This window comes from Notechis scutatus, chromosome 1 (assembly GCF_049901735.1).
Source record: "Notechis scutatus isolate UNSWTSFEM ecotype Mainland chromosome 1, rNotScu1.2, whole genome shotgun sequence".
In the NCBI taxonomy this organism is placed as follows: Eukaryota; Metazoa; Chordata; class Lepidosauria; order Squamata; family Elapidae; genus Notechis; species Notechis scutatus.
The window spans coordinates 188,610,551-188,637,549 of NC_142009.1; the positions used below are offsets into that span (position 1 = coordinate 188,610,551).

Sequence of the window (26,999 nt, forward strand, 5' to 3'; positions counted from 1 at the left end):
GTGGAAATTTCTGCATGAAAAATGTGTGCTGCACAATTGTGCAGCCAAAAATAAAAGTCAAGCATTCAAACAGAGCAAATGCCAGCAGAGGTTAAACAAAGAATTTTCAAAGAATTTAAAGGATGCAGTTTTTAGAAAATCTGCCTAGAAAAATCTATCAGAGACAGTATTGGGGGCTTCCCTGAGAATATTTTTTGCCACCACTGAAGAGAAATTCTATAAATAAGAAAGTCCTCAGAGGATTCTTTTTTTTTGGAAGATAACTTTCTTCACATTAATACAATGTGAATGACTCTTGCTCCAAACAAGATCCCTGGACATTTCTCTTGCCTAAAGGATTAGAAAAAAATTCTTTCAAGGTAAAAAAATAATAATCATAGGGACTCTTGCCTTAACCTTTACCAAGACTCCCTGGAGAAAAGCTCTGAATTATCTACCTCTTCTGATAGGTTTCTCAGCCATTTTCTCCTTTTGTTAGTCAGCCAACCAGTCCTTCAATGTTGTTGTTTTTTCTCCAGCCCTTCCTACGTTTTGTTCTGTTTTCTGACATACTTGCTACTTCATTCCAACTTTCCTTCATCACCTGTTCCCTGCTTGAATCACCCATATAATGTGGACAGGTATTCTGCTATTATCTTTATACTTGTCTACAAAGATTTGACCTCTTGCAATGAAGCTTTCAGCAACTTAATGCATTTTGTTAGAGAGAAAATGCTAGTTTCACAAACAGCAAAACAATTCCTTGTATTTCAAATGATGCATTTAAAATATTTAGATTGAAACTTCTCCATGATTACCTTATGCTACTGTAAACTGTAACTGGCTAAAGATTAAAGGACATAGGTAGAAATTCATCTTTATTTTTATCCAAGTCTAGGGATATTTCAATGGGGGCACAAACATTGCCCTTCATAACATCAAGTGCCCTTATTACCCTCTGTCTCTTGTCATTGATGTGGCTTGAACAACATCCCGCTGGTCAGAGCATCCAAGAAGGTCCTAGGAAAAGGTGCCAAGATGCCACAACACCTTGGCTTTGCAAGGTAAGTAAATTCTGAAGAGAGAAAGGTGGGACAACTGGGATTTCTCACCAATGGGAAACCAAAAGAGATCACACAAATTATTTTTGCATTTTAATCTCAGGGATAGCGCCTGAGTCAAAATTAATTTGCTTAATTTATAAGAGTACTATAAGTCCTACAGGGTTGTAGAAACATAAGTGTTGAGGAGGAAGATGGAGATAACCTTGATTAAAAGGGGAAGAAAAACAGCAACTCAGTCTTGGTTATCTTCTGCCCCTGAAAAGAAGAGACTATTAATGCTTTCTCAAACCTATGTCAAAATCTGTGTATAAATGCACCGCCATTTCCTGATGTGTTAGGTAATGTAATTGTTGTCCATATTGGCTAGAAACTTGTGGAATGCAGTTGAAGGATCATCCCAAATTTGAGAAAACCAGAAGGTACTTGGCGTTATTACATGTAGTCTAAGCAAGACAATTAAGTAAGTTTTGACCCATTTTATGATCTTTCTCATCACAGTTGTTAAGTGAATCACCACAATTGTTAAGTTAGTACTCCCCCTTTCTCTTGCAATTCTTCTGACCAATCCTTTTAGCTATAGGTTGAATCTGGCCAGGCAGAATCTCAAGTTCAATTCCCAGGTTTTATAGGACTTCCAAATTCTCTTTTGCCCATTCCCATTGTGCTTTTCTCTCCTATCAGCTGACTGCCTTGTGCAACCTGACGCCTGTATACCATCCTGAGAACTCAATAAAACAAATGTACCAAAAATAGCAGATGAATGTACTAAGAAGGTGAATAAACGAAAGTGAAAACAACAGCAAAATAAAGAAGCATGTCTGGTATGAATAGACATTCTAGGTGAAATATGAAACATACCTGCACTACAATATAATATATTTGTACTTCCACCTTCAAGCCACAATGTACATTCAACAAGAAGGGACAAAGCATTTAAGCAATCCTTTGCTCTACTTGAGCCACAGTGGTACAGTGGTTAGAGTGGAGTACTGCAGGCTACTTCTGCTGACTGCCGGCTGCCTGCAGTTTGGCAGTTCAAATTTCAACAGGCTCAAAGTTGGCTCAGCCTTCCCTCCTTCCAAGGTCAGTAAAATGAGGACCCAGATTGTTGGGGGCAATATGCTGACTCTGTAAACCACTCAGAGAGCACTGTAAAACACTGTGAAGTGGTATATAAGTCTAAGTGCTATTGCTATTGGGGCATTAATTTTGTGGTCATGGAAAGAGTAGAAAGGTGTGGAGTCAACCAGGGTACAATGTTCACATAAAGAAGCCCAGGAGGACTGGATATAGCCTGGGGACTTTAGCTGACACCTCAGGCTTCAATATGATTAGTTATCAAAAGAAAATATATGGGATGTGACCTATAGGACTTCCTGTCATTCCAAATTACCCAGGAACCTGTTTTCTTCCCATTTCTGCAGAATGTTTTAAATTGCTGATGGTACCTAGAAAGTGACAATAAAGTGAGATCTTTGATATTTCAGCTGTCATTTCTCTCTGTTAAACTGCCAGTGATAGGGTTTGTTATTTTTAGAACTGATTATTGTACAAAGTGGGTATCAGGAAAGCACTTCATGTTTTGCCACTAATGCTTTTCTTGTTAGCAGGAAATACACAACATTGGTACTGATCCATAGACACACTTGTAGGTGTAAAGAAGTATGTAAAGACCTATGATTTGAATGGGATTCTGTTGCTCAAACGTTGTGCCCTACAAAGTATAATTACATTTGTTATTATGAAAATCAAGTGAATAGAGTTTGAAAAATTGTATGGTGTTTATGAGATGACTTTAATTACTGAGTACAATTATGGCATTCAAACCACCATGTCAGAATGACTAAATGAAACTCCCTGTTCAGTCTTTTGTAGGAGATCTACTATTAATGATGATTAAGCCAGCAGAATCCCTTGAGAAATCTATAATGCTGGAAGAGATGACCAGGAGCAAGATGGATGGTCCCTATGACAATGATGGGTTGTCATCCCTTTGAGATAGACCAGACTAGGAAACCAAAGTTATGAATGCTAATATTACTTTTATTATAAGGTTACAATAATCAAATATTGTAAGTCTGAATGTGCTTCCTCCCTCTCTCCCTTTAAGAGAATTTTGTTATTGTTGGTTGTGAAGTTGTGTCTGACCCATCACGACCCAATGGACAAGGTTCCTACAGGCCTTCCTGTCCTCTACCATCTTCTGGAGTCCATTTAAGCTCACTCCTGCTGCTTCAGTGACTCCATCCAGCCACCTCATTCTCTGTCGTCCCCTTCCTCTATTGCCCTCAATTGTTCCCAGCATTAGGCTCTTCTCTTGTGAGTCCTTCCTTCTCATTAGGTGGACAAGAAAACTAGGGACAGTTATCTGAGTTGCTTTCTCAAAGTACATTTCTGCCTTGGACTCAAATTTCTTTTTTCTGACTATTGTTTTGGTTTTAGCTCTTCCTCCTGTTCCTTAAGGTTACTTTTACATCCCAATATACCTGAAGGGTCAGGTTAACAATGGAATATCCAGGAGTTCTGTCTTAGTCAATAAAAGCTCCTGGAAGTGGAGTTGGGAAAGAAACATAATCATTTTTGATGCAGAGCAGCTGTTTTATATACTGTAGTAACAGAACAATTCTACTTCTAATGTAGCCTTGTCTAGCTTGAAGGGTATAATTTGTTTCTAAAAAACTGTGGTGCCTTTTATATTGAGGGAGATGCTTAACCTAACTGGAAACAAGGTTCAATTTTTTTGTGTGTGTTGTAAGTTGTAACTTCCAATAATTTTTTCTGATGAAATTCACCTAGTGAAATATTTAATATTTCATACTGATTTATTTTTAGTAAGACCTCATATTGATCAGTACTTGACCCATTTTAATTCTCATAGCCTGAAAAGTTTGTGCATGAATGCAAGAATCTCTAAGAAATGGAAACTACAAATAGGCAAAGAACTACAGGTGAAACTCAAAAAATTAGAATATCATGCAAAAGTTCATTCATTTCAGTAATGCAACTTAAAAGGTGAAACTAATATATGAGATAGACTCATTACATGCAAAGCAAGATAGTTCAAGCCGTGATTTGTCCTAATTGTGATGATTATGGCTTACAGCTCATGAAAACCCCAAATCCACAATCTCAGAAAATTAGAATATTGTGAAAAGGTTCAATATTCTAGGCTCAAAGTGTCCCACTCTAATCAGCTAATTAAGCCATAACATCTGCAAAGGGTTCCTGAGCTTTAAATGGTCTCTCAGTCTGGTTCAGTAGGAATCACAATCATGGGAAAGACCATTGACCCGACAGTTGTGCAGAAAACCATCATTGACACCCTCTATAAGGAGGGAAAGCCTCAAAAGGTAATTGCAAAAGAAGTTGGATGTTCCCAACGTGCTGTATCAAAGCACATTAATAGAAAGTTATGTGGAAGGGGAAAGTGTGGAAGAAAAAGGTGCACAAGCAGCAGGGATGACCGCAGCCTGGAGAGGATTGTCAGGAAAAGGCCATTCAAAAGTGTTGGGGACTTTCACAAGGAGTGGACTGAGGCTGGAGTCAATGCAACAAGAGCCACCACACACAGACGGATCCTGGACATGGGCTTCAAATGTCGTATTCTTCTTGTCAAGCCGCTCCTGAACAACAAACAACGTCAGAAGCGTTTTACCTTAAACAGACCTGGTCTGTTCCTCAGTGGTCCAAAGTCCTCTTTTCTGATGAGAGCAACTTTTGCATCTCATTTGGAAACCAAGGACCCAGAGTCTGGAGGAAGAATGGAGAGGCACACACTGCAAGATGCTTGAAGTCCAGTGTGAAGTTTCCAGTCTGTGTTGATTTAGGGAGCCATGTCATCTGCTGGTGTTGGTCCACTGTGCTTCATTAAGTCGAGGGTCAACGCAGCCCTCTACCAGGAGCTTTGGAGCACTTCATGCTTCCTTCCACAGACGAGCTTTATGGGGATGCTGACTTCATTTTCCAGCAGGACTTGGCACCTGCCCACACTGCCAAAGCACCAAAACCTGGTTCAATGACCAGGGATTACTGTGCTTGATTGGCCAGCAAACTCACCTGACCTGAACCCCATAGAGAATCTATGGGGCATTGCCAAGAGAAAGATGAGAGACATGAGACCGAACAATGCAGAATTGCTGAAGGCTGCTATTGAAGCATCCTGGTCTTCCATAACACCTCAGCAGTGCCACAGGCTGATAGCTTCCATGCCACACCGCATTGAGGCAGTAATTCCTGCAAAAGGGGCCCAAACCAAGTACTGAGTACATATGCATGCTTATACTTTTCAGAGGTCTGATATTGTTCTATGTACAATCCTTGTTTTATTGATTGCATGTAACATTCTAATTTTCTGAGATTGTGGATTTGGGGTTTTCATGAGCTGTAAGCCATAATCATCACAATTATGACAAATCACAGCTTGAACTATCTTGCTTTGCATGTAATGAGTCTATCTCATATATTAGTTTCACCTTTTAAGTTGCATTACTGAAATAAATGAACTTTTGCATGATATTCTAATTTTTTGAGTTTCACCTGTAATTTCAGGTCAGAATGCTAAAATCAAACACTCTACTGCACTTTAAAGATACTTGGGGAACACCATAAATAGAAAGTCTTATAGGAATTCAAAGTGTTCCCATTCTGAAAGCAACCAGTTAATATGACTTCTTTATGTTTGATTGCTTACCTTTATTGTAGATTTAGCTGCAGTTTTTAAAAACATACTAGATGGCATTATCCTCTGGGGGTGTAATAGTTTTCCTCTTCTCTCTTGTAATTAAGATTTATATGCCATTTCCCCACCAAATTCCTGCCTGCCCAAATAAACTTGATGATCACATTCATGTCTCACTTGTACCCTTGCAATTCATGGTAGTAATAAAGTTCTCATTTTATCCTCACAGCTTTGTGAAGTCTGCTGGACACTCAATGAACCCTGAAGGCATTGTTCATCACCTTAACTACTGTCTTTCTCTCATCCAATGTGCAAAGAGTTAGATTTATGTGTAAGGTATCTTACACAGAAGCACTTCAGTTTCTTTTTTTTAACCCAACTCAATCAGCCAAATCTACAAGGTAAAAGAGATTGCTCTTTACTGTCATGGCAAAAAACAACTATCTTGTGGCACCTCATGGACTAATTATTACTTACATTTGTGTGTCTCACAATCCATCATATTAGGGCTTCCATCCTAAAACTTACCAACTTAACAAATGAGTGTTCCCATAGCAAAAGAATCTCTAATTTTAATTTTGAGCTGGGTCATATAGTTTTTTGAGAACTGATAGAGGCATTGAGGGAGACCATTGTATTTTGAAGTTTGTAATGGCATCTTTTGATTTCTCCTTCATGTTAAGAAGATTCTAGATTCAGAGTATGATGATGTTTACCTTGCTTTTTCACTCTTTCTTGATAAATAGAGGAAAGGGATGAATCTTCACAAAGCTGTAGAAAAAGATCAAGATTTAAGTTGCTACTGGCTATCTGTACAGGATCTTGTTTATCTAGCCAAGGTCAGGTTCTGCAATCTCAGTACCACAGAAAAAAAAAAGATAATGTGGTTTTGGTAGCAAGTTTTGATAAGACCCTAGTATTGCCCTTTATTGTGGGATCTTCTACATAGTGCTGAGTGTTATGTAACTTCACTGTTTTGAGGTCTCTCTACTATTGTTCCACTGGGAGTCCCAACAGCTGAACAGAGATTTGTTTTTGTCTTGCTTGGTATGTTATGCTTTTGTTTCTGTTAAATCTGTCTGCTAAAGTTAATAATAAAACTTAAAATCTCTTCATTTACTGCTGTGTTTATTGTCTCTAGATCCTCAAATAACCAATTGTCTTGCATTAGACCATTGCCTGTCAATACAGAATTTAGCCCCAATCTAAGAGACTCTAGTGACTAAAACCAGCCCGCTATTTTGGGCCTGGAAACAAACAGGAAGATAAAACAGAAGGCAATGGACCAACATTTAAGGCAAAACTAATGTTATTAAAATGAACATTGTTCTTTGTTTATGGAAATATCCTATGTTAATACCAAATAAATATTTTCTTTGGATAGATAAATTATTGAGGAAATTTATTTGGGATTAGGGATCACCAAAGTTTTCTTTGGCTAAATTGAGATTATTATTTGAGGAAGTTGTCTTTAACATATCCAATTTGCAAAAAATATCATTAGGCCAATATTTTATCAGCCATCTGCTGGTGGAGTGAAAATATAGTTGAGTATCATCCATTCTGGGCTAAATTGGAAAGTTATCTATTTCCCTTAAAAGCATGGAAAGTGCTTTGGAACAATGTATAGCAGAAAAGGTGTTTTAATTTCTGGGAGTAGGAGCAATGAGAAATCATTGGGCTATAATGGGATATAATTGAGTTTTGATAATGAGAATCACGAATGTCCAATTTTTTGGATAAAATCTACTTTGAAATTGTTGATAAATTGGAAGGTTTAGGAAGAATCTGGGATAATGACCTTAACTCAACAACTATGAAATAGCTATTTTAGGAATTTTTATTGACTTCAAACGGAATTTCTCTTCCCAATGGAAGCATTTCCAGCTTAAGTATAAACTTTACTAAATCAATCAAACAAACTTTTTGGCTACCTCAAAGGCATCCGAGTTGCTTTATTTCACGGCTGAATGGGGAAGTTAGCAGAACATTGCAAAAAGTGATCACATGACTGCAGGATGCTTGGATTGCAGGGTATTTACCTTAACAATGGGTGTAAAACTGGATTTCCTCGAGGGCTGGATCAGCATTATAGTTCTCTGTGGGCCAGGTGGGTAGGAAGATGGGACAGATGCCTCCTGCACCACCCTGCTGGCCAAAACAGCCCCCCCATGCCCCATTTTTGGCCTGGTCTCCTGCAGCACCCTGCTGGCCAAAAGGGGTACAGAGGGGGGATTGCACAGCCTATCCACACCCAATTTTGGCTGGCAGAGTGCTGCAGGAGGCCATCGAGGCAAAAATGGGGCGCAGGAGGCTGCATGCAGCCCCCCCACCCTGCTTTGGCCACCAGAAGCACCGCAGGCAGATCCTTTTATTTCCAGGCAGCCCTACAAGTCAGATTTAAGCACCACACCAGCTAGATCTGGCCCGCGGCCCATGAGTTTGATATCCCTGACCTAAATGATGGTGTTGGAAGAAATATCCATCTGGTTGAATTCCAAGCCGGGAGAAAGAAACTGGAGATGGATGAAAATGGAGACTGATTTGAAAGATGGTTCATTGATGAAGCAGAACCACATGTGATTCTGGGCAGCTGACAAAATGGAGCTGAGAATAGGTGGGTTTTTATACCTTCTTTTAGCTTTGTATTTGAGCTTCCTTTTCCTGTGCAAGAACATGTCCTTTAATATTCTATTGGCTGTTGTCAGATTCCTATAAGGTCATGTAGGGGTCACAGCTGGCTCTATAGGCAAAAGAGGAAATGCAAATCCTAGGTAATCTGAGCTAATCTGGTCAACCTCTGCCTTATTGTTTTATCAGTTCCTAGGTTTCTATTTCTTTGAAGTTTAGACTGCTCTGGGGGTGGTGCAATGAAGGGGCTTATGTTCTGACAGGGTGTTGGGCAATTCCTATTGTGCCTAATGGCTTTTGTCCTGTGTTGGATCTTGGGTGAGGGACTGCTTCTAATCCTACCATTCTGCCTTTGTTTCTAAATATCCTGTCTTGAATGGATTACCAAATCTGCATTTCTAAAAGCTGGCCTCCTCAGTTTCTGCTTGGGTCAGGGAGACAGGCTGGTTTAAGAACACGTTTTTCCAATTCTCCATTTGGAGAAATATAGTATCTTGCCTTCTTAATATTCCTAAAAATATTTCATTCTTCTAGGAGGGAGGCTTTCCACAATAGTAATGGACTGCTGAAATTGTAAGTCAGCATATTCACATGACATCACTTATGGTCACGTTGCTTAGCAACAGACTTCCTCTCCCAATTACTGTTGTTAAGTGAGGACTACCCGTATTCCGTATATCAGCAAACGTTTGTTAGAAATGTGTGATTTATCTGTATGGCAAATGCAGTATTTTCTACCAATCAAAGGATGCAGCAATATGTGCTACTATGGCAAAGTTTGCGATATATATGTATTCATATTATAGCAGCAAATTCATTAGTGATAAATGTGGGTATAAGTATCTATATAAGGTATTTTTTTCCTTCGTTTGCATTTTAATCTGTGCTATAGTTTTGTTTAAAAAAGCAATTATTTCTCTTTTAAGATTACATCGTTCAATTAAAATAAAGGTTTTTTTTTTTAAAGGGAAGCCCTGTGCAAAAAAACCCTTGGACAAATTGCGTCCCTGTCGTTAGCTGTTGCTCCAAAACCACTTTAGTAAATAGTCCTGGCCACTAAGGCTGCCCAAGCTTAGTCCAAAAGGAGCCTCTGCTTCCCCCAACCCCCCAATAATTTATTCAGGGTAGAGGAAATAGGAACCATTTGCGATTGAACGAGATCCCGGAGTGAGACCTGCCTCGGCGTTTGCACGCCAGGAGGCCCGATTGAACAAGAGTCACTGGCGCGCACCCGGGGCGGGTTGGACCTGCGGGGCTGAAAGGACCCCCGAGGAGCATCTCTGTGGGAAGAGGCACCCCGACACCCTCCCCTCCCGGCGGCCCCCTTCTTCGCGCAGGTCCACGCGCCCCACTTTCAATCCCCGTGACCTTTCCCCTCCGCCAGTCTCCGCCCCAGAGGGAAGCGCGTCCCTCCCGTTCCGCCGGCTGCTTTCGCCTGGGTATAGAGAGAGAGAGAGAGAGAGAGCGAGAGCGTGGCCGCGCGGGAGGCGTTCCTCTTCTCCTGCCGCTTCTGGAGCCTGTGCGGCGCCCCTGCTTGCTCGGCAGCAAGGTGAAGGCGCGAGCGCGCGCGCGGGCGGTGGGGGGGGCGGCTCGTGGCGCGGCCTCGGGGTGAGTGGGGGGGCTCCGCGCTCCATTCCGCGTCGCGTGCTTGGAGGTGAGGTGTGTGCGTGTGTAATGGGGGGGAAGGGGGTGCGGCTGGAGGAGGCCCGGGTCTGGCAGCTCCTCCCCAGCTCCCAGTCAGACCTCAGCGGCTAGCTTGCCTCCTTCCACTCCGCTGTTTTGTGCGGGGGGGCGGGCAGGAGGAGGAGGAAAGGAGGCGAAGGGCTCTTGGGGGGAGGCGAGGGGAGGGCAGCTGCCATGCGGGGAGGTGGAAACGGGCGCCCCTGCAGAGAGGCCTGCCGGCCTGCTTTCTGTCAGGGGAGGCGGGGACCGAGGTTGCGGCTCTGCAAGCTCGCTCGCTCGCCCGCTCCCTTTTCGGTGCAGTTGGAGCCCGAGCGGGACTCTCCAAAGAGGTTGAATTTTCGTGCCGAGGCAACGCGGGTCGGTGGGGCGCACCGAACCGCCGGTCGATGCCACAGTGTGCGACCCGGGGCTGTTGTTGTGGGTGCCCGGATGAATGAAGCCGCCCTATCCTGGTTTGGGAAGCTGCTGTTTGGAAGGAATGCTGAGGACCTCCTGGCTTGCTGGCTTTGATGAGTCTGAAAGATGGTCGTTACAAGAGAAATAAATGCCTGCCGGATTAGGAAGGTGCTTAAGGCGGGAGATGGCATGCAGTAAACCACATAGACACCCCCCCCTCTTGCTTGAAACGCGATGTATTAGGGATGCAAGCTGGTGCTTCCTGTATTTTGGAGGTTTTTTTTTTTCCTCCCCTTCAATTGGGAGGCCAGAGTTTTGAGTGCTGCTCTGTGGAGTCCTCCCGCCTGCTCGTTTGACTAGCTGGGAAGTCCTCACAGCTGCCACTCAGCACTGAAAACGTCAGGAGGAATTGTCGGTGCTGAATTTCAATCCCTTCTTGGGCTCTGAGATGGTTATTTTTAGCTCAGCGTATCCAGGAACTTTGCAGAATCAGATTCAGCTACCAGAACTGTGGCACAAGAAGGGTGCCATGTACAATTGTATGTCTGGTTGTTGTCTAGCTGCTGCCTCTATTCCTGTCTCTTGGGCATCCCCAAAGCCTTGCTAAGTTGGGCTATTGTGGCTCCCAAGAAAGTATTTGACGTACAGTAATCAATCAAATGCACATTTGCAGTACTCTTTATTTGTTAGAATGGGTGTTGCTTTTGGAACCCTAGGATGTAAGAAAAGCAGCTTGGGATGTTAGGCTTTCATGTGGTCTTTATTTCTAACTTCAGATGCCCCCCAAAAAGGGAAGTGATGGAATTAAACCGCACCCAATCATTGGAAGATTTGGGACATCCTTGAAAATTGGCATTGTTGGTTTGCCAAACGTTGGGTAAGTGTTTAAAAGTCACTAAACTTTGCTTAGTCATCCCAAAGCTTATAGGCCGTCTTGACTGAATCAAGTTAGAGGTGTGCTGCAAAAAAAAAAAAAAAAAATACTCTGGAAAATTGTTGGTCTTAGAGTTTTCTAATCTTGCAGTCGTAATTATATTTTAGAGAATGCATGTTAGTTTTGAATTTAAAAATGTCAAATGTCCTGAAGTTTCTGTCTAAAAATAGCAGATTATTAAACTAGCTTTTTATGTGCTAAATTAAAAATAGCTTTCATTAATTTGGCATTTTCTTCTGAACGTTCAGTTGTAAAGATGCTTCACTATTAAAAATAAAAGGAATTGTTATATTTCATTGAAAACATAAGGGTATGCTTTATTTAGTTTTATTAGCTGGATAATTTTAAAGATGTGAAACAATAAGGGAAATGTAAAGTTTTATTAACAAAAGTAATGAACTGGAAAGTCGATTATGTAGATCTAACTTATCTTGCACTGATTTGCACACGACACTAAGTTTTGAAAGAAAAAAAATAAAGAATTCTATAATTCTAGGTTTTTTTTGTTTACAAAATACTTAATTACCTTTATCAAAAGGTACATGAGGAAAACAAGAGTTTATACCTTCTCTCAGATACAATTTATATTTTCAGCTGTCACAACTTGAGAATCAAAAACAAACACAGATATATTTCTTATTATAATAATGTCCTGTAAAAAAAAAAACAATGTGGAAAAAGGCAACTGTAATACCAATAGTAATAGGTGCCTTGGGAGCAATCCCAAAATAACTGGAGCACCACTTGAACCATATTTCCCATCAGTCAATTGCAAAAGGCAGCTTTACTTGGAACAGCTTATATCCTGCAATGATATATGCACTCCATCAAACATCTCTATCTATCCCAGGTACTTTGGAAGGACTTGATAGGTGAACAACATTTACCACTCTTTGCAGTGTCCCATAGTCACATGACCACATTTTACAATGGTTTTGCCAAAAATTGGCATTAACATTCGGCTTTTGGTAAAATTGCACCCATATTGCATCACTGGATTGCGTCAAAGTTGTATAATTGGGTTGGTCATGTGATGACTGTTATGACATGCAACAGTTATGTGCAGGTTTCATTACAGTTGTATGTTGAAGACTACTTGTGTTAGTTAAAATAGTAGCATAGAAACCAGGAGAGAGTGAGTTCTAGTCCCACCGTGAAAGCCAGCTGAGTGACTTTGTGCCAATCTCTCTTAGCCCAACTCACCTCACAAGGTTGCTTTTGAAGGGAAATTAGAGGAATGAAGAAGTATTACATAGGTGTATCACCTTGAGTTACCTTATAGGTAAGGTAATAAAGGTAGGATAAAAATCTAATAAAAAAGTTTAAGGAGGAGAAGTAAGTGCAGTGCATTCAGACTTGGAAGATTCTGATTTTATATATATTTTTTTTATAAAAGTACTTTTAGCCTTTCTGTTGAGTTTTATTTTCTGGCCTGGTCTATTTAGTAGGCTGATGAACTGGGAGAATGTGACTTCTAGTTCTCTCTTTAGCATGGAAGACAGCTGGGTCACTGGGCATAAACTGTGATGGTGCAGTGGTTAGAGTGCAGTATTGCAGGCTAATTCTGGTGACTGCAGCAGTTTGATTCTCACCAGTTCAAGGTTGACTCAGCCTTTCATCCTTCCGAGATTTGTAAAATGAGGACCCAGATTGTTGGGGGCAATATGCTGACTCTGTAAACTGCTTAGAAAGGGCTATAAAGCATTGTGAAGCAGTATGTAAATCTAAGTGCTATAAACAAAGCCAACTTCCCTCAGACTAAGGAAGCATTATATACGCTGCTTTAAGTTGTGCTATATAAAGAAAAAAGAAATATTACATTTTAGAATTCTTAGTTTATTCTTTCGCAAAGTTGGAAGTTACAATTTGTTGTTTTGTTTCTGATTGTTTTTGGAGAGACCTGTCAGATCCAAAGGTGGATAGTAACACATTGCCCGTACTTTGTTAAGCTGTACTTAATAGTAGAAAGAACAAAATAGGAGTAGTTGAATTGGGTATATCGGAATACAGCTTCATTCTCAGAAACTCTGCCTTGCCATGATTTATTTATTTATTGCTTATATCTATATCCCATTTTTTTTGTCAGAGTGTAGTGTACTACATATGGGGAATATTGAATTGAATTGAATGACAGGGACTGACTGAAAATAACTATGAATTGTTATCCAGTACAAATTTAGGCCTTAGTTTTCCTATCCTGGCTCAGTGCTTTAACCACTACATTCTGAACTTTCAGCATAGCTGTCTAATTATTGTTATAATTTATTCCTAAAATAATTGCTTTAATCTCAGTACTGGTTTTCTGAAAAAAAAATCTGGCCAGTATTACTGATAATCAGGTGCTGCAAAAAAAAAAAAAAAAAAAGTGGGAATGTGAGATCATTTCTAGGCTCATTTATAGCATTTTGAATGACATTTGATGGGTCAGTGTGGAAAAGAATTCTACAGCTAATTTGCTGTGGCTGTTCCAATGTGATGAATAAAATCTGAGCAGTTTGTACATAGCTGTTTGAAGATTGGATTTAATCATAAATATTCCTTCTACCAAATGTGAAATTCGAAGCATGCATTCAAATATGTATCTTAAAATGAGATTTATGCTAATTTTTAGAGAGCTGCTAAGAGATCTGTCAGAAACTAGAAATGTATTACAGTAGTTCAAGCAAATTAGAAAAGGTTTTTTGTAGAAATATGGAAATCCTTTTTTTAAAGTTCTCATCATTTCTGCGCAAAAGAAATGCAAAAACTTGACACTTTTCATGAGATGTTTGTGTGTTCAGTACTCAATAATAATTAGTGCTGTGTAATATTTTGGATTTGAAGACATAAAAGTGCTTTGGATCACACGAAAACATAAACATTATCCAGGTCCTCTACTTCTTAAGGCAGCCATGTCGCTTCCTGGGGATCATACAATTGGTTTACGGAGTCAGGACAGATGCTACTGTATGTTTGAGACTCATCACCCTTCAAATCCCTTTTTGACTGATCTTGAATTACTTCACAACCATAATAGTGATATATCCTTTCTATGTCATTTAATGAGTATAAAATATGGCAATATATCTTTTTTAAAGGAAATCTACATTTTTCAATGTATTAACCAAGAGCCAAGCTGCAGCAGAAAACTTCCCCTTCTGCACAATTGATCCAAATGAGAGCCGAGTGCCTGTGCCAGATGATCGATATGAATTTCTTTGCCAGTACCATAAGCCTCCAAGGTAAATATGTGAAATGTCATCAGTTGTTTGTTTCTGGTTAAAAACCAACATTTCTCAGTATCACTATGTGAGAAGTACATAAAAATGAATCAACAGACTTTTGATAATCTGATCCATAGGATGCTTTATTAGGGAAAATACTGTAGTATGGACCCCTTCACTCCAAAACCATGTTTAGGAGAAAAGGAGACACTTCCGTTTAGTGAATACAGCTTATATAGGTTTATCAAATCACATGGTTACATAACACTTCCTGTTTCCCATATATGGAAATTATATAACGTTTTCATAAGAAAGTTCCAACCTTCCATGGACAACTCCCAACATTCTCATTATAGTCAGATTTCCTGTTATTCAAATTCCAGAAGATTATAAGAAAACAATATCTCTTAATGTGACGTCTAATGTCAGAGCGCCCCAGCACATACCTCTAACTTATGCCAAGTACATAGTTTTGCAATCTTGTATAATTTCTAGCAGAAGACACATTACATAAATGTTCTGAGCTTTAAAAGTTTAGACTGCAAACACAAAATGGCTTCAGTTTGGCTCTTTACATTCTCAGGTGTAATAACCAAATTTTCACCTGTAACACACTATTTAATAGGCTTAAATTTTGCAACTTTATTTCAGGAACATTTTATCATAGGGTGTTTATTATCTAAGATATTTTAAAATATGGATTATTTTTCAAAAGTAATACATTTGAGGAGCTTTTATATCTATACATAGATATAAATGTGTGTGTATGAGTAAACGACTCACTGAAACAGTTAATGAAAAATGTTCTGTTGATAAGATGTTAGGCAAGTTTTGAAATTATTTTTATCTTTACTAGACCCTGAGGATTTCTTTTTTGCTTCAATGGAGAAGTCCAAATTTTTCTATGCATTATTATTCTTTATTGAAACTATAAACAAATAATTGCATTTTTAAAGCATTTACTTGTGTAAAGGGTATGTTTATAATTCATGCTGGTTTAAAACACAAGGACGGTTAACAAGGAACTGAGAGCAGGAGAACCAAACTTGAATAGATTCAACTACTGTAAAGCCACCTAAACATCTCACCTGTTTCTTCTTCACCCTGTTCTACTTTTCATTCATTCATTCATTCATTCATTCATATAAACACACAAATACATTCATATACACACATACATATATACATTCACACATACACGCACACACACCCACTGTATATATAAAAATTTATATGCCCTCTAACTCATCCAGAGATGACTCCGGATGGCTTACAAACATTGCATCATTGTAATTGGTGTGCATGAGATTCTATGTAATATCGCAAATTTTATCTTGAGTTTCTGTCTCTCCTATAAATTATAACAATCTTATAGTCATAGTTATGGGAAATATATGCTATAACCTAAAAGTTATTTTTTATAAAATGAATGTATAATGATATTTGAACAACATGAAGGGTAATTTTATCATGCCTGGTAAACTTATAAAAAAGCCAGAAATTTATGTATTCTGTATACACATAATGATACAAGAATTTTAAAGATCAGCATTCATCTGGAATCAGAACTTTTCTTTCTGGCGTTAATGAATAGCCAGTTAGAAAAGAGCTATGGAATATTATTTTTTAGATATGATTATTGCTGACTATTATACGCACAAAAGTGGAAAGGCTCTGAAATACCTACATTAGAGAAATGGTTGGTAAAGTTGACAGAACTAGGAGAGACTGAAAAAATTAACATGTTTGATCATAAGTCAGTGACTGAAAACCTCTTGTGGACTTTTTGCTGGAAAAAAGAGCAAAATTAACTTGCAATTTATAGGTTTGAGGTTTAGAAAGCATAGTTTATGGAAAGAGGAATTATGATGTAACCTTAGAGAAGGTAAAATAAAAATTCATTTATAACTGCTATCAAAAAGATAGAAAGCTGCTTCTTTCTAATCTTTTCTATTTTCTTTCTTACTTATTCACTATTCTTTCTTATTGTTGTCTATTTTCTAATACTTGTCTATTTTGGATTTGTTAAAAATTTCTTCAATAAAAATTATATTAAAAATAGTTGTGGGAAAGACACAATGCTTAACTTATGGGTTATATGAGGGTGTAGGTTTGTTTTTCAGGCTTATGGGTTGGTTTCTGAATGTTGCGTTACCAGGCTGGGTAACATCTGGAGCAGAGTTTAGGAGATGTCAGTGTTCTTCTGTTTATAAGGGCTTCAGGTGTTCTTCTGTTTATAAGGGCTTCAGGTGTGATGGGTCTTGTGATAAGGAGGTTACATCAGCTCAGGGTCATTGGGAGGTGAACTGCTGGTGGGGGAGTTGCACAGTTTGGTTGAGGATTACAACATTGGTTATAATAGTGATTTCAAATGATATGTAAGATTTTTTTTAATTGTCTTCTTAATTTATTACTCAATACGTTTACAGTGATAGCAGTAGGCTATCCTCTGAATTTTTGTCATTTTCAGTTTTTTGTTTTTTTTACTGAGGATAGTTGGCACTATATAGTTTGATGCTGCTAAGTCCGTGGATGCTTTATGGCCAATTACTACTTTATTTTCTTCTATGTATCATTGCAGATAATTGCTAGTTGATGGTAACATGGCCATATATTGCTAATGACTAATATTTTGAATGTTTCCCTTTAGCAAAATTCCAGCCTTTCTGAATGTGGTGGATATTGCTGGACTTGTGAAAGGAGCCCATGCAGGACAGGGACTAGGAAATGCCTTTTTGTCGCATATTAGTGCCTGTGATGGAATCTTTCATCTACTTCGTAAGCAATTTTAAGGTTTTAATTACTATATTGCATATATTATTATTATTATTATTATTATACTACACAAAAACAACAGTGTACACAGCAAATGAGATAACTATGCTGGGTTTCGTATCACAAATCACTAGTCGAACACTTCCCAAGCATTTAGGACTGTGTGATGTATTGGCGGATTATGCGAGCAGATCCCAGTAAGGTGGCCTTCTGCAGCTGACCAATGGTGATTTTGTCAGCAACAATTGTTTTTAAGTGCTTGCCTAGGTCTTTAGGCACAGCACCCAGTATGCCGAGTACTACTGGAACCACCTGCACTAGTTTATGCCAGAGTCTCTGCAGTTTGATTTTCAAGTCCTGATATCTGGTGATTTTTTCAAGTTGTTTCTCATTGATTCTGCTGTCATCAGGTATGGCAATGTTGACAATCCACACTTTTTTCTTCTCCACAATCGTGATATCCAGGGTATTGTGTTCAAAAACAACAACAACATCATAATTATTATTATTATTATTATTATTATTATTATTATTATTATTATTATTATTCACAAAAAACAACAGTGTACACAGCAAACGAGATAGCTATGTTGGGTTTCGTATCACAAATCACTAGTCGAACACTTCCCAAGCGTTTAGGACTGCGTGATGTATCGACGGATTATGCGAGCAGATCCCAGTAAGGTGGCCTTCTGCAGCTGACCAATGGATTAATAATAATAATATTATGAATAATTATTATTAATTATCTATTACTAGATAAAACCCTTTGTAATTTTATTATATAATGTTTTAGTAGATTGCCAGTTTCCTGGAGGGGGGGAGATGAAAAATTTGCACTACAATCAGCTGTAAATGTGTTCTAGCCCAAAATGTGGTCAGCCTGCAAGGGGGGAGGGGGGGAATGTCAGAACTTCAAATCTGGGTATTTCAAATAGTCTATTTTTTGAGGTCTGCCATAACTTTGAACAGTAACTAAGTGACGGGTCATAAATTGAGGACTACCTCAATTGCTTTTGTTAAAAAAAAAATCAAAATAGCTCGTGTTTTGGGTCCATGCAATATTAGCAAATGCGTAACAGTTCTTTACGATTGTGGTCCCCTAACTTATTTAAGTGTGTTGAAATAATGTTATTTTTTAAAAACTTGCAATACCTTACACATTGCATTTTCAGAAGGCATTTAATAAGACTTGGATATGGTGGTTGCCACATCTCCCACTTGCCTCTTGGCAAGTTCTGCTCTCTTCCCATGTGGCCTTCTTGTGATCTCTCAAAAAAGAATCATCCCTGCTGATAGATATTGCTGGAAACTTGCAGGAGGGAAAGATATGTGATGATACTTGTGTCGCTACACTTCATTGCACCAGCATCTGAATGAACAAAGCCAGAGCCACCTCTCGTTCCCTCAGCGTGTGCAGTTTTCCTTTGTGCAGCTGTACTTAGGCTTTGACACCTTTATTGCATTTGAACTCATTCCAGAAATTTGGAGTTTAGATGTCAACATTTGCTTAGAGATGAATTTAAGATCTATCAGCATGTAAGAGTTTCTATAGTGTGTGCTATAGAATCCAAGCTGGCATCTTATGGTCTGTCAGCTGGGTTCTTTCTTACTCTGGAGTATGAAAAGGCCAGACACTTAACTTTTTCAAAGGATGGGTGATGTGGAATAGCAGCTGAGGGTTAGCAGGATACAAATAACAGCAGAACCTGAATTTTAACAGGATTTGGGTACTGCCAAATATTTCATACCTCTCTCCCCAGGCTGAGGAATTAGTTTCTTTGGGCATGGCATAAGTGTTACTACCACCAAATACTCCTACTGGATTTGAGGAAGAAGAGTGTGCCAAGGGGTTAATTTCAGCATATCCTGAGGTAATGGACCAATTTGTACAGGCATGTTTGTGAGACAAGGATCCAATTTGGAACTACTGCTGCTAAGACAGTTTTGTGGAAGGTAATGTCGTTATTTGAGATCAGGAAAAGGGGGATTGAGTCAAAGCTTTTAAGGACCATTGAATTAGGATAGTGTATCCCAAATATTTTCAGTCAAAAAAAGCTGGATGTTTTACATGCAGGATACATAATAGCCAGTAATGTAAAAACTTTGTTTTCTTTCTTTGTAAAATGAAACAATAGAGCGCTATCAAGTATTGTGCTTACAAGTTTGTTTCCCTTTTCAACGAACTGTAAGAGGTTATAACCAGGTAGGTTTTAATATTGGAACATCTGTTTTAACATTGGAAAAACTCTACTATTCTGAGATAGACACAAGGCTAGCATAGCATATATTCAAAGGGTTTAAATTACCAGAGTGTGAGCCATACAACAAGTGTGCTTGTTATATTTTCTCAGCTGTGAGAGTTGAGAGATTCTGAAATATCTTAGAAGAGGAACAAAAAAAAAAACATTCTGGAGCAGGGAAGGCCACAACAATTGTGAGAATGATAAAAGGAATTATTTCCTTTCTCATTTGTCCTCCTATCTGAATTGTCATCTCTGCCACTCCACCACTGATTCAGGATTGGTATTGAGCTGTTCTGTGAGATAGGAGTTGACTGTGGACTATTTGTTTCTCCTTTTCCATTTTGCCATTCTTCTTCCTGTTAGAAACATAGTCAGTTGGAAGCCTACTATAGGACTATGATAGCAGATACTCTTAAATGCTGGAAAAACTACCAGTATTTTGACAGCAATTTTAAGGATGGAAAATAGCAATAGCACTTAGACTTATATACCGCTTCATAGTGCTTTACAGCTCTCTCTAAATGGTTTATAGAGTCAGCATATTGCCCCCAACAATTTTGGGTCCTCATTTTACCCACCTTGGAAGGATGGAAGGCTTACAGGTGCATTTGGCTTACAGGTGCAATGCAAGCTATTGACTGTCACATTTAAACCCTTGTGTGGTTCAGGGCCTGGGTATCTTCTGCAGGACTGTCTTCTTGGTTTAACCTTTGCCTGCCCAATAAGATCTGTGTCATCTCAATAAGAGAATTCTCATCTTCAGGTGTAATCACGTCTTTTCTGTTGCTGCCCTCCCCTCTTCCTAGAGTAGCACTCATCCTGAAGCGTGATTGGCCCCTGCCCTTCTGGCTTTTAGGAAACTTGATGGTTCCATCAACTGGAGTGTCTGCATGTGTTTGTGCTTATGTGTTTGTGTTTTTGTGTTTGTGTGTAGAAGATTGGATAGTTGTAATTTCCTCGTTTGGGAAATTGGATTTCCTTTTATTATTATTAATGTTTTAATTGTGACTTCTGCTTTTAGAGGAATATTTCTAGTTGTTTTTAACTGTATGATTTTAATCCCAATTATTTATTGGGACATTTTTATTTTCTCACTCATTCTGTATATATGTGATTTATAGCAAATATGGAATGTTCCCAAGATTACCACAAGGTTATAAAAAGGGAAAGACAGTCCGAGCAATAAAGATCCAGCCCCTAAGGTTTTGTGTTTTTGGATTATAATATTATCAGATGCATGCATTTTGCAAGACTTTGATAACAAAAATTAATATTAACATTTGGCAATGGGGAAACTAGAACTAGTAGTAATAGCATTAGCACCTAGACTTATTATATACCACTTCACAGTGCTTTACAGCCCTCTCTAAGTGGTTTACAGAGTCAGCATGTTTCCCCCAACAGTCTGGGTCCTCATTTTGCTGACCTTGGAAGGATGAGTCAACCTTGAGCCTGGTGACATTTGAACCGCCAAATTGAAGGCAGCCGGCAGGTAGCAGAAATACCCTGCAGTACTGCATTCTAACCACCGCGCCACAACGGCTCTTTAATAGATGATTGGTACAGATATCTAAAGAAGTTTTTGTATAGATTATATTTCATAAAGTACTAATACACTGACAATTCTTAGCCTGAAATATCTATTCTGAGATTGAAGAAATCCCAAAGAAAGGTCTAGTACATTTGATGGAGCATTGTAATCAGCAGAATGAATTGGAATAAATCAAAATCTTGCCCATGTAGGCACGCATACACAGGCGCTCTCACATATATGTATAAATACATAGACTGATATTTGTGATTAATGTAATGCATGTTTCAAAATTTCTTGAAATATCTGACAGATTCAATTCCCCGCCCCCCCCCCGCTGGAAATGAAAATACAAATTGTATCCTAAAATAGTTGTTATTATTATATCTGACAGTTCATGTCAAAAGAGAAATTGGCAGTTAGCAAGGATTCTTCCAAACTGAATTTATGGGATGATATTTCTAAAACAAATAAAAGTCTACACATTGTATTTTCCCACATTTTCTCAATAATAAGATAATTTATTTTCTCTTGGGGCAGGGAAAGTAATCTTTACATTTGCTGGGAATAAAATATGACGTTGAAAATCTAAAGTCATGTATCTCTGCTCTCTGCATAGAATTTTTTTTTTGCCAATATCTGAGGGGCTGCTTGCTCAGCGAATTTTAACTATTTTTTTTTTTTTTTGCAATGCCTGAATCAATGCTCCTCCCTCCATTCCTCCCTTAGATCAGTGTTTCTTAAAGTGTGGCCCTACGACTCCTTGGTTCCCCCCAAGACTCACTCAGGGATCCCCAAAAACAAAATTATTTGCCAGTCCATGTTGAAAAGTAATACAGTATTAAAATTCTATCAAACAATTGTCAGAAGCCAGCAGTTTTAATAGAGTAAATATAAATAAGTGTAACTCATACAAAAGGGACCTTAAAAGAGCTTTTCTTTGCATGAGTTACATTTTTATGAGTATTTTAGGTAATTGTATGAGTTACATTTTTAAAAGTGGGAAGGAAGAGGAAAACAATGTTTTAAGACCCTTTAACCTAGAAATACAGTGTTCCTCCCCTTTTTCTTTGAATTTTCCTTTCAAGCTAAGCTATTTTCCATTGCTACCCTATGTCAGATCTGGTTTTCTATCTTTTTTTTTTGGGGGGGGGGTGTTGTGATTTGCTTGTGCATAGTATGTTTGTTAGTGGGAGAAAATGCAGAGATGCAATCAGTTAACTTTATAAATGGGATAGTTTTCAGTAGTTATTAATTCAGTTTATCTGGGGGAAGGGTTGTTTTGGCTCTGCTCTAGGTTGGATAGAAGTTTCAGGCAAATAACGTACACACACATACAAGTATGCACCATGTTTTAGTTGGTGATATTTTTAGCTAGTTTTAGAAATCCTAGATTATCAAACTGAGAAGCCAGAGACTGCATAGATATTTTTGTCTGCCTAAGTGTTCCTTTTCTGACTCTTCCTTTGGGGGCAGGGGGAATCATTCTCTATTCAGTGTCATCACTGTCAATTTCAGGAATGTACTTCCTCAGCCTTTTATTTTTAAATTTCTTCATTGAATTCAGCAAAAATACACAATGCATTTTTTTTTACAAGAATCTTATCTACCTTCTATATACTTAGAACATCAGTCTTTTGTGGTGTTGATAATCCCAGACAAATGAAATCAAGCTACAAATAACAAAAGTCTGAAAATACCTCCAAATGATCACTAGTCAGTGTCTGCAAGTCACCATTATGTCACAGTTTGGCATTATATACCAGTTAGGCAATAATTCTTATTCATCATCATCAAAAATGTAGTTGTTAAATATCTATCAAGGGAATATTTGGCTTTATATTAGGTAGTCTTTCTGTGAGCCAATTTTCAATGACGTTAGATACAGGCACATTATGCTTATTTGATCTAAATAGATTAAATTTTATGACTTTTTTTAAAAAATGGGGAAAAGTGGAAAGTGTGCACTAAGAAGGAATATGTTCATTTCCGTCTATGGGAATGCAGGAAAGATTCTTTAAGGTTTCTGGACTCTAATTAGTTTAAAAACCAACAATGTTTTGATATATTGACAAGCCAGAATTAAAATAACTTATTTTAAGAAGGTATGTTTCAAGTAGTTATTGGTAAAAATTTCAAGAGCGCAGTAAACATTTCCTGACTTATTTAATTGCCTGTGGCCTAATTTCTAGTGTTTGCTCCCTTTTTCTCACACATGTATGTCCATGTGCACACAAATGCTCGTGCCCACAATATATATTTTACTTTATTATGCATTTTATGAATTCCAACTCCATTAATTCTTTTTTTTACTTCTTCATTGAATTGTGACAGATATGTATTGGTTTTATTTGAAGTAATTTTGCCTTATATTCTAAATATATCACGCAACTGTTTAGCATTTTCCTCTAGTGGAAATAGAAGATTGAATAGATCATGTTATAAAAAACATACCTTTTAAAGGGTTAAAAATCCTTTTTTAATGTTTCTTTTTACCAGCCACCTGTTGCCTTAGATGCATAAGTGTATAAATTTGAACAAAGTGCTCATCACTTGTCAGCCTTCAGTGGCAGCATAAAAATTACTTGTGGTGCTTGCTTTGCAAGAAGTTCTTTTGTGTTTGTGACACCAGCTTTGTTTTATACAATTAAAGTATTACACGCTAGAATAATCTAAATTGCAACCACTAAACGTTGATGTAGTTCTTTTTTTCACAGAGCTGAATTTGTTTACTGATTGCATGCCGCTATTGACTACTGCTTTAACATGACAGGTCTCTTGGGAAAGTGTTTTTTTTTCCTTCTGGTAGGGAAAGCTTTTCATGCTCATTAAAAAGTTCATTTATTTTATGATTAGTCCTTTATTCCTTAGTTTTTAAAATAGCAAGTTTAGAGCATTTAAAGTGCTTTTGAGATTTAACTTAATGCGAAGTAATTTATATCTCAAGGGATAATGTTACATAACATAGTTCTCAATTCTAGTATTTAACACTAGCATTGAGTTAGCAACTTACAGTGGTGGATTCCAGGGTGGCAGGTGTAACTCTGTGGAAATGATTGTTGCTTTAGTCAAACTTGGCAAATATATAAGCATTTATCATAAAAAGTACATCACACATAGATTTACCTCCATATATTTTTGTATTAGAATAATAATAAAATCGAGAGTGGGCCTGTTGCTCCTTCTAAGTAAACAAGAGTAAGAAACCAATGCCATGTAGTTCAGTATTACTTTTATTGTAAAGCTATAGTAATAGAATCTTGCAAGACCGAATGTGCTTCAACCCTCTTTCTTTTATTTTCATGCGAACTTGGAAAATGTCTTGTGTGAGATGTTGATTCATAGTACATTCTTGTCTTGGATTCAGTCCTCTTTTATATGACTGTTTCCTTGGTGGTAACTCTGCCTCCTCTCTCCCAGGGCTTATTTGTCTCTTTTTCCCTTCTCTTTCTCTCTCTCCAGCTTGGAGGATTTCACCAGGACTTTCTAATAAGACCTACTACTATCCTCTGGGGCAGATGTGCATTCTAATAGATCAACTCTGCTTAATGAGAAGTGTCTGTCTTAAACATGTTTATTTTGTCATAAATATTTCTGGAAATAACTGTTCAAATGTATGGCATAGTAGAGTTATTGCTGCTATCATTCCAGTTGGGTGATAAAATGTAGGTCCACTCAACTCACAAACCAACACTAACACAATTGTTTTTTCCTCACTTTTTTTATAGCTTGTGCTGGCAGGATAAGCCAAGCAAGATTGATTGAATATATGCATCTACATGCTTGCTTGCTCAAAGTAATCCAAAATTATTGTAAAGAATTTTTCTTAGTATTTCATACAAATCCAGCTGGCACATATTTAGAAATTCCAAGCTGAGACCAGTGTGTTCCTCTGCTAGATTTGAAGATATCACTTAATTATAAATCAGTCTTCCCTGTATATTGTAAATTATGTTAAAGAAAGCAACTTGAATTGCTACTGACTTCATTTTATAATACTGTTATTGTGAATATTGCATTTCCTTGTTTGACAGGCTTCTGTATTTCTATTGCTTGTCTGTTCTTTAAGTTGTTTAGATTACAGTCCATAATAAAAACTGAAACACAGTAAAAGCACATCAAGACATTTAAGAAATGGTTTTTGAATAAGAAGAGTGGCATCTTCCAATCAGGGTTAGTTCAAAGGGTGTGATAATGGTTAAAAGAATGTGAGGCCTTTCCTTTTGAGTGAATAGGTCTAATGACACAGTTAAAGTTTAAAAAATGACAGGCATTACTCATTAAATCTGGTTCCCAAACTGCTGCTTATTAAATTAACCCATTGAACTACTCAGGAACTATGAGGGAGGTGCTGGTTGCCAGAAAAAGTAGAATTGGTAGACTATATTTTTATTTTAAAACCTACAGTGGTTTTGAATGTTAATGGAATAGAATTGCTATCTTCAAGCAAATTGTTGATTTTTAAAGAAACCTTTTAAAGTATTGCTCTTAGACTTCTCTAAAGCTATTGTTACAGCCAAAAACTACAGTGTAAAAACATTTAGTAAGGTAAAGGTACACCTTCAAACTGAATTGACCTGACAACCCCTGCAGTGAATTGTTCACTAGAACTCTACAGGATTTCAGTTATTAGAATCTAAAAGGAACAAGATTTTACTACTTGTTTTGATTGTTTTTTTAAATGACAACCTGACACTAGTTGGATGTTTTAGGCATCTGTAAGCACAATTTTCTATAGTTTTTTTTTATTTGTACAATGTCAACTATGATAAAGGTGGTGTCATTTAAAATATATGGACGCTACCAAATTTGGTGGAGAAAGGAAAATTATGAGCAATAGATGCATGAAGTTGCTAGTGATACTTTCTGTGTGGTAGGACTACAATATAGTAGTATTTCTATAATTATATTTTAAAACTTTGGATATCCTTTTTTACATGCATAGCTTTTTAAAAAAGTAGCTTCCAGAACTTGTTTTACATTGATTTTTATGTTTGTTGAAGCATGTTCTTTTTCCAAGATGATTAGTTGCTCCATTGGATATAGCAATACCTTCTAAAAAAGTAAGTTCTAGTTAGTTCAAAGCATGTTAATTGCATCTGTTATACAATGAAATGTGATTTTGCTCAATTTTAGGAGATTCAGATTCATACTTAAACTTACTTGAACACTTTATACTACTTTGGTAAGACTATATTTGGATTTTTATGTCCAGTTTTAATTAACCACAATATAAAAGAAGATCTTAAGATTCTAGAAAGAGTGCAGAGAAGAGCAACAAAGAAGATTAGGGGCCTGAAGGCTAAAACATGAAGAACGATGCAGGAATTGGGTATGTCTAATGAAAAGAAGGACTCGGAGTGACATGATAAAAGTCTTCCAATATCTCATTGACACAAAGAAGAGGGAGTCAAGCTATTCTCCAAAGCACCAGAGGGCAAGACAAGAAGCAACAGGTGGAAACTAATCAAAGAAAGGACCAACCTAGAACTAAGGAGAAATTACCTGACAATTAGAACAATTAATCAGGGGAATGGCTTGCTTCCAGAAGTTGTGGTTTCTCCAATCAATTGTCTGAAATGGTGGTATAAGGTTTCTTGTTGAGCAGAGGCTTGGATTAGAAGACCTCGAAGGCCCCTTCCAATTCTGTTATTATGTATTTTATTGTGTATTTCCCCACCACTGTGGAAAGGTAGGCAAAAATAAAATTATAAGCACTGTTAAAATGCCTGCAATACCTATTTTTATGAATCTAAGGCTTCAACGCCAGCTGAATCCAATCTCTGCGCCTTTTGAGCCACTACAGACGGTTAGTCTGCGCTTCCTGACTTTCAAAGTCGCCTTCTTTGTGGCCATCACTTCAGCCAGGAGAATATCTG

General features: G+C 37.8%; 1 protein-coding gene and 1 long non-coding RNA gene across 8 annotated transcripts in view; one reads left to right on the forward strand and one right to left on the reverse strand.

Moving 5' to 3' along the window:
• Positions 1-2,971: 2,971 nt before the first annotated feature.
• Positions 2,972-9,793, reverse strand: LOC148133138 (uncharacterized). The gene is made up of 4 exons (XR_015746512.1): positions 9,721-9,793; positions 8,353-8,464; positions 6,438-6,492; positions 2,972-3,034 (listed from the first exon to the last, which is right to left on the reverse strand). It is a non-coding gene; the product is annotated as an uncharacterized LOC148133138 (long non-coding RNA).
• Positions 9,495-26,999, forward strand: part of OLA1 (Obg like ATPase 1) — a 95,503-nt gene continuing 77,998 nt past the window's right edge. Inside the window, exons 1-4 of one of the 7 annotated variants that reach the window (XM_026677694.2) lie at positions 9,495-9,901; positions 11,208-11,308; positions 14,443-14,586; positions 17,219-17,346. In XM_026677694.2, the coding sequence (XP_026533479.1) occupies positions 11,208-11,308; positions 14,443-14,586; positions 17,219-17,346 (373 nt within the window). In that variant the 5' untranslated portion in view covers positions 9,495-9,901. Of the gene's footprint in view, positions 10,007-10,028; positions 10,600-10,900; positions 11,074-11,207; positions 11,309-14,442; positions 14,587-17,218; positions 17,347-26,999 lie in introns of those variants that run through there. The other 6 variants (XM_087949700.1, XM_087949702.1, XM_087949699.1 and 3 more) reach the window with 6 other exon arrangements.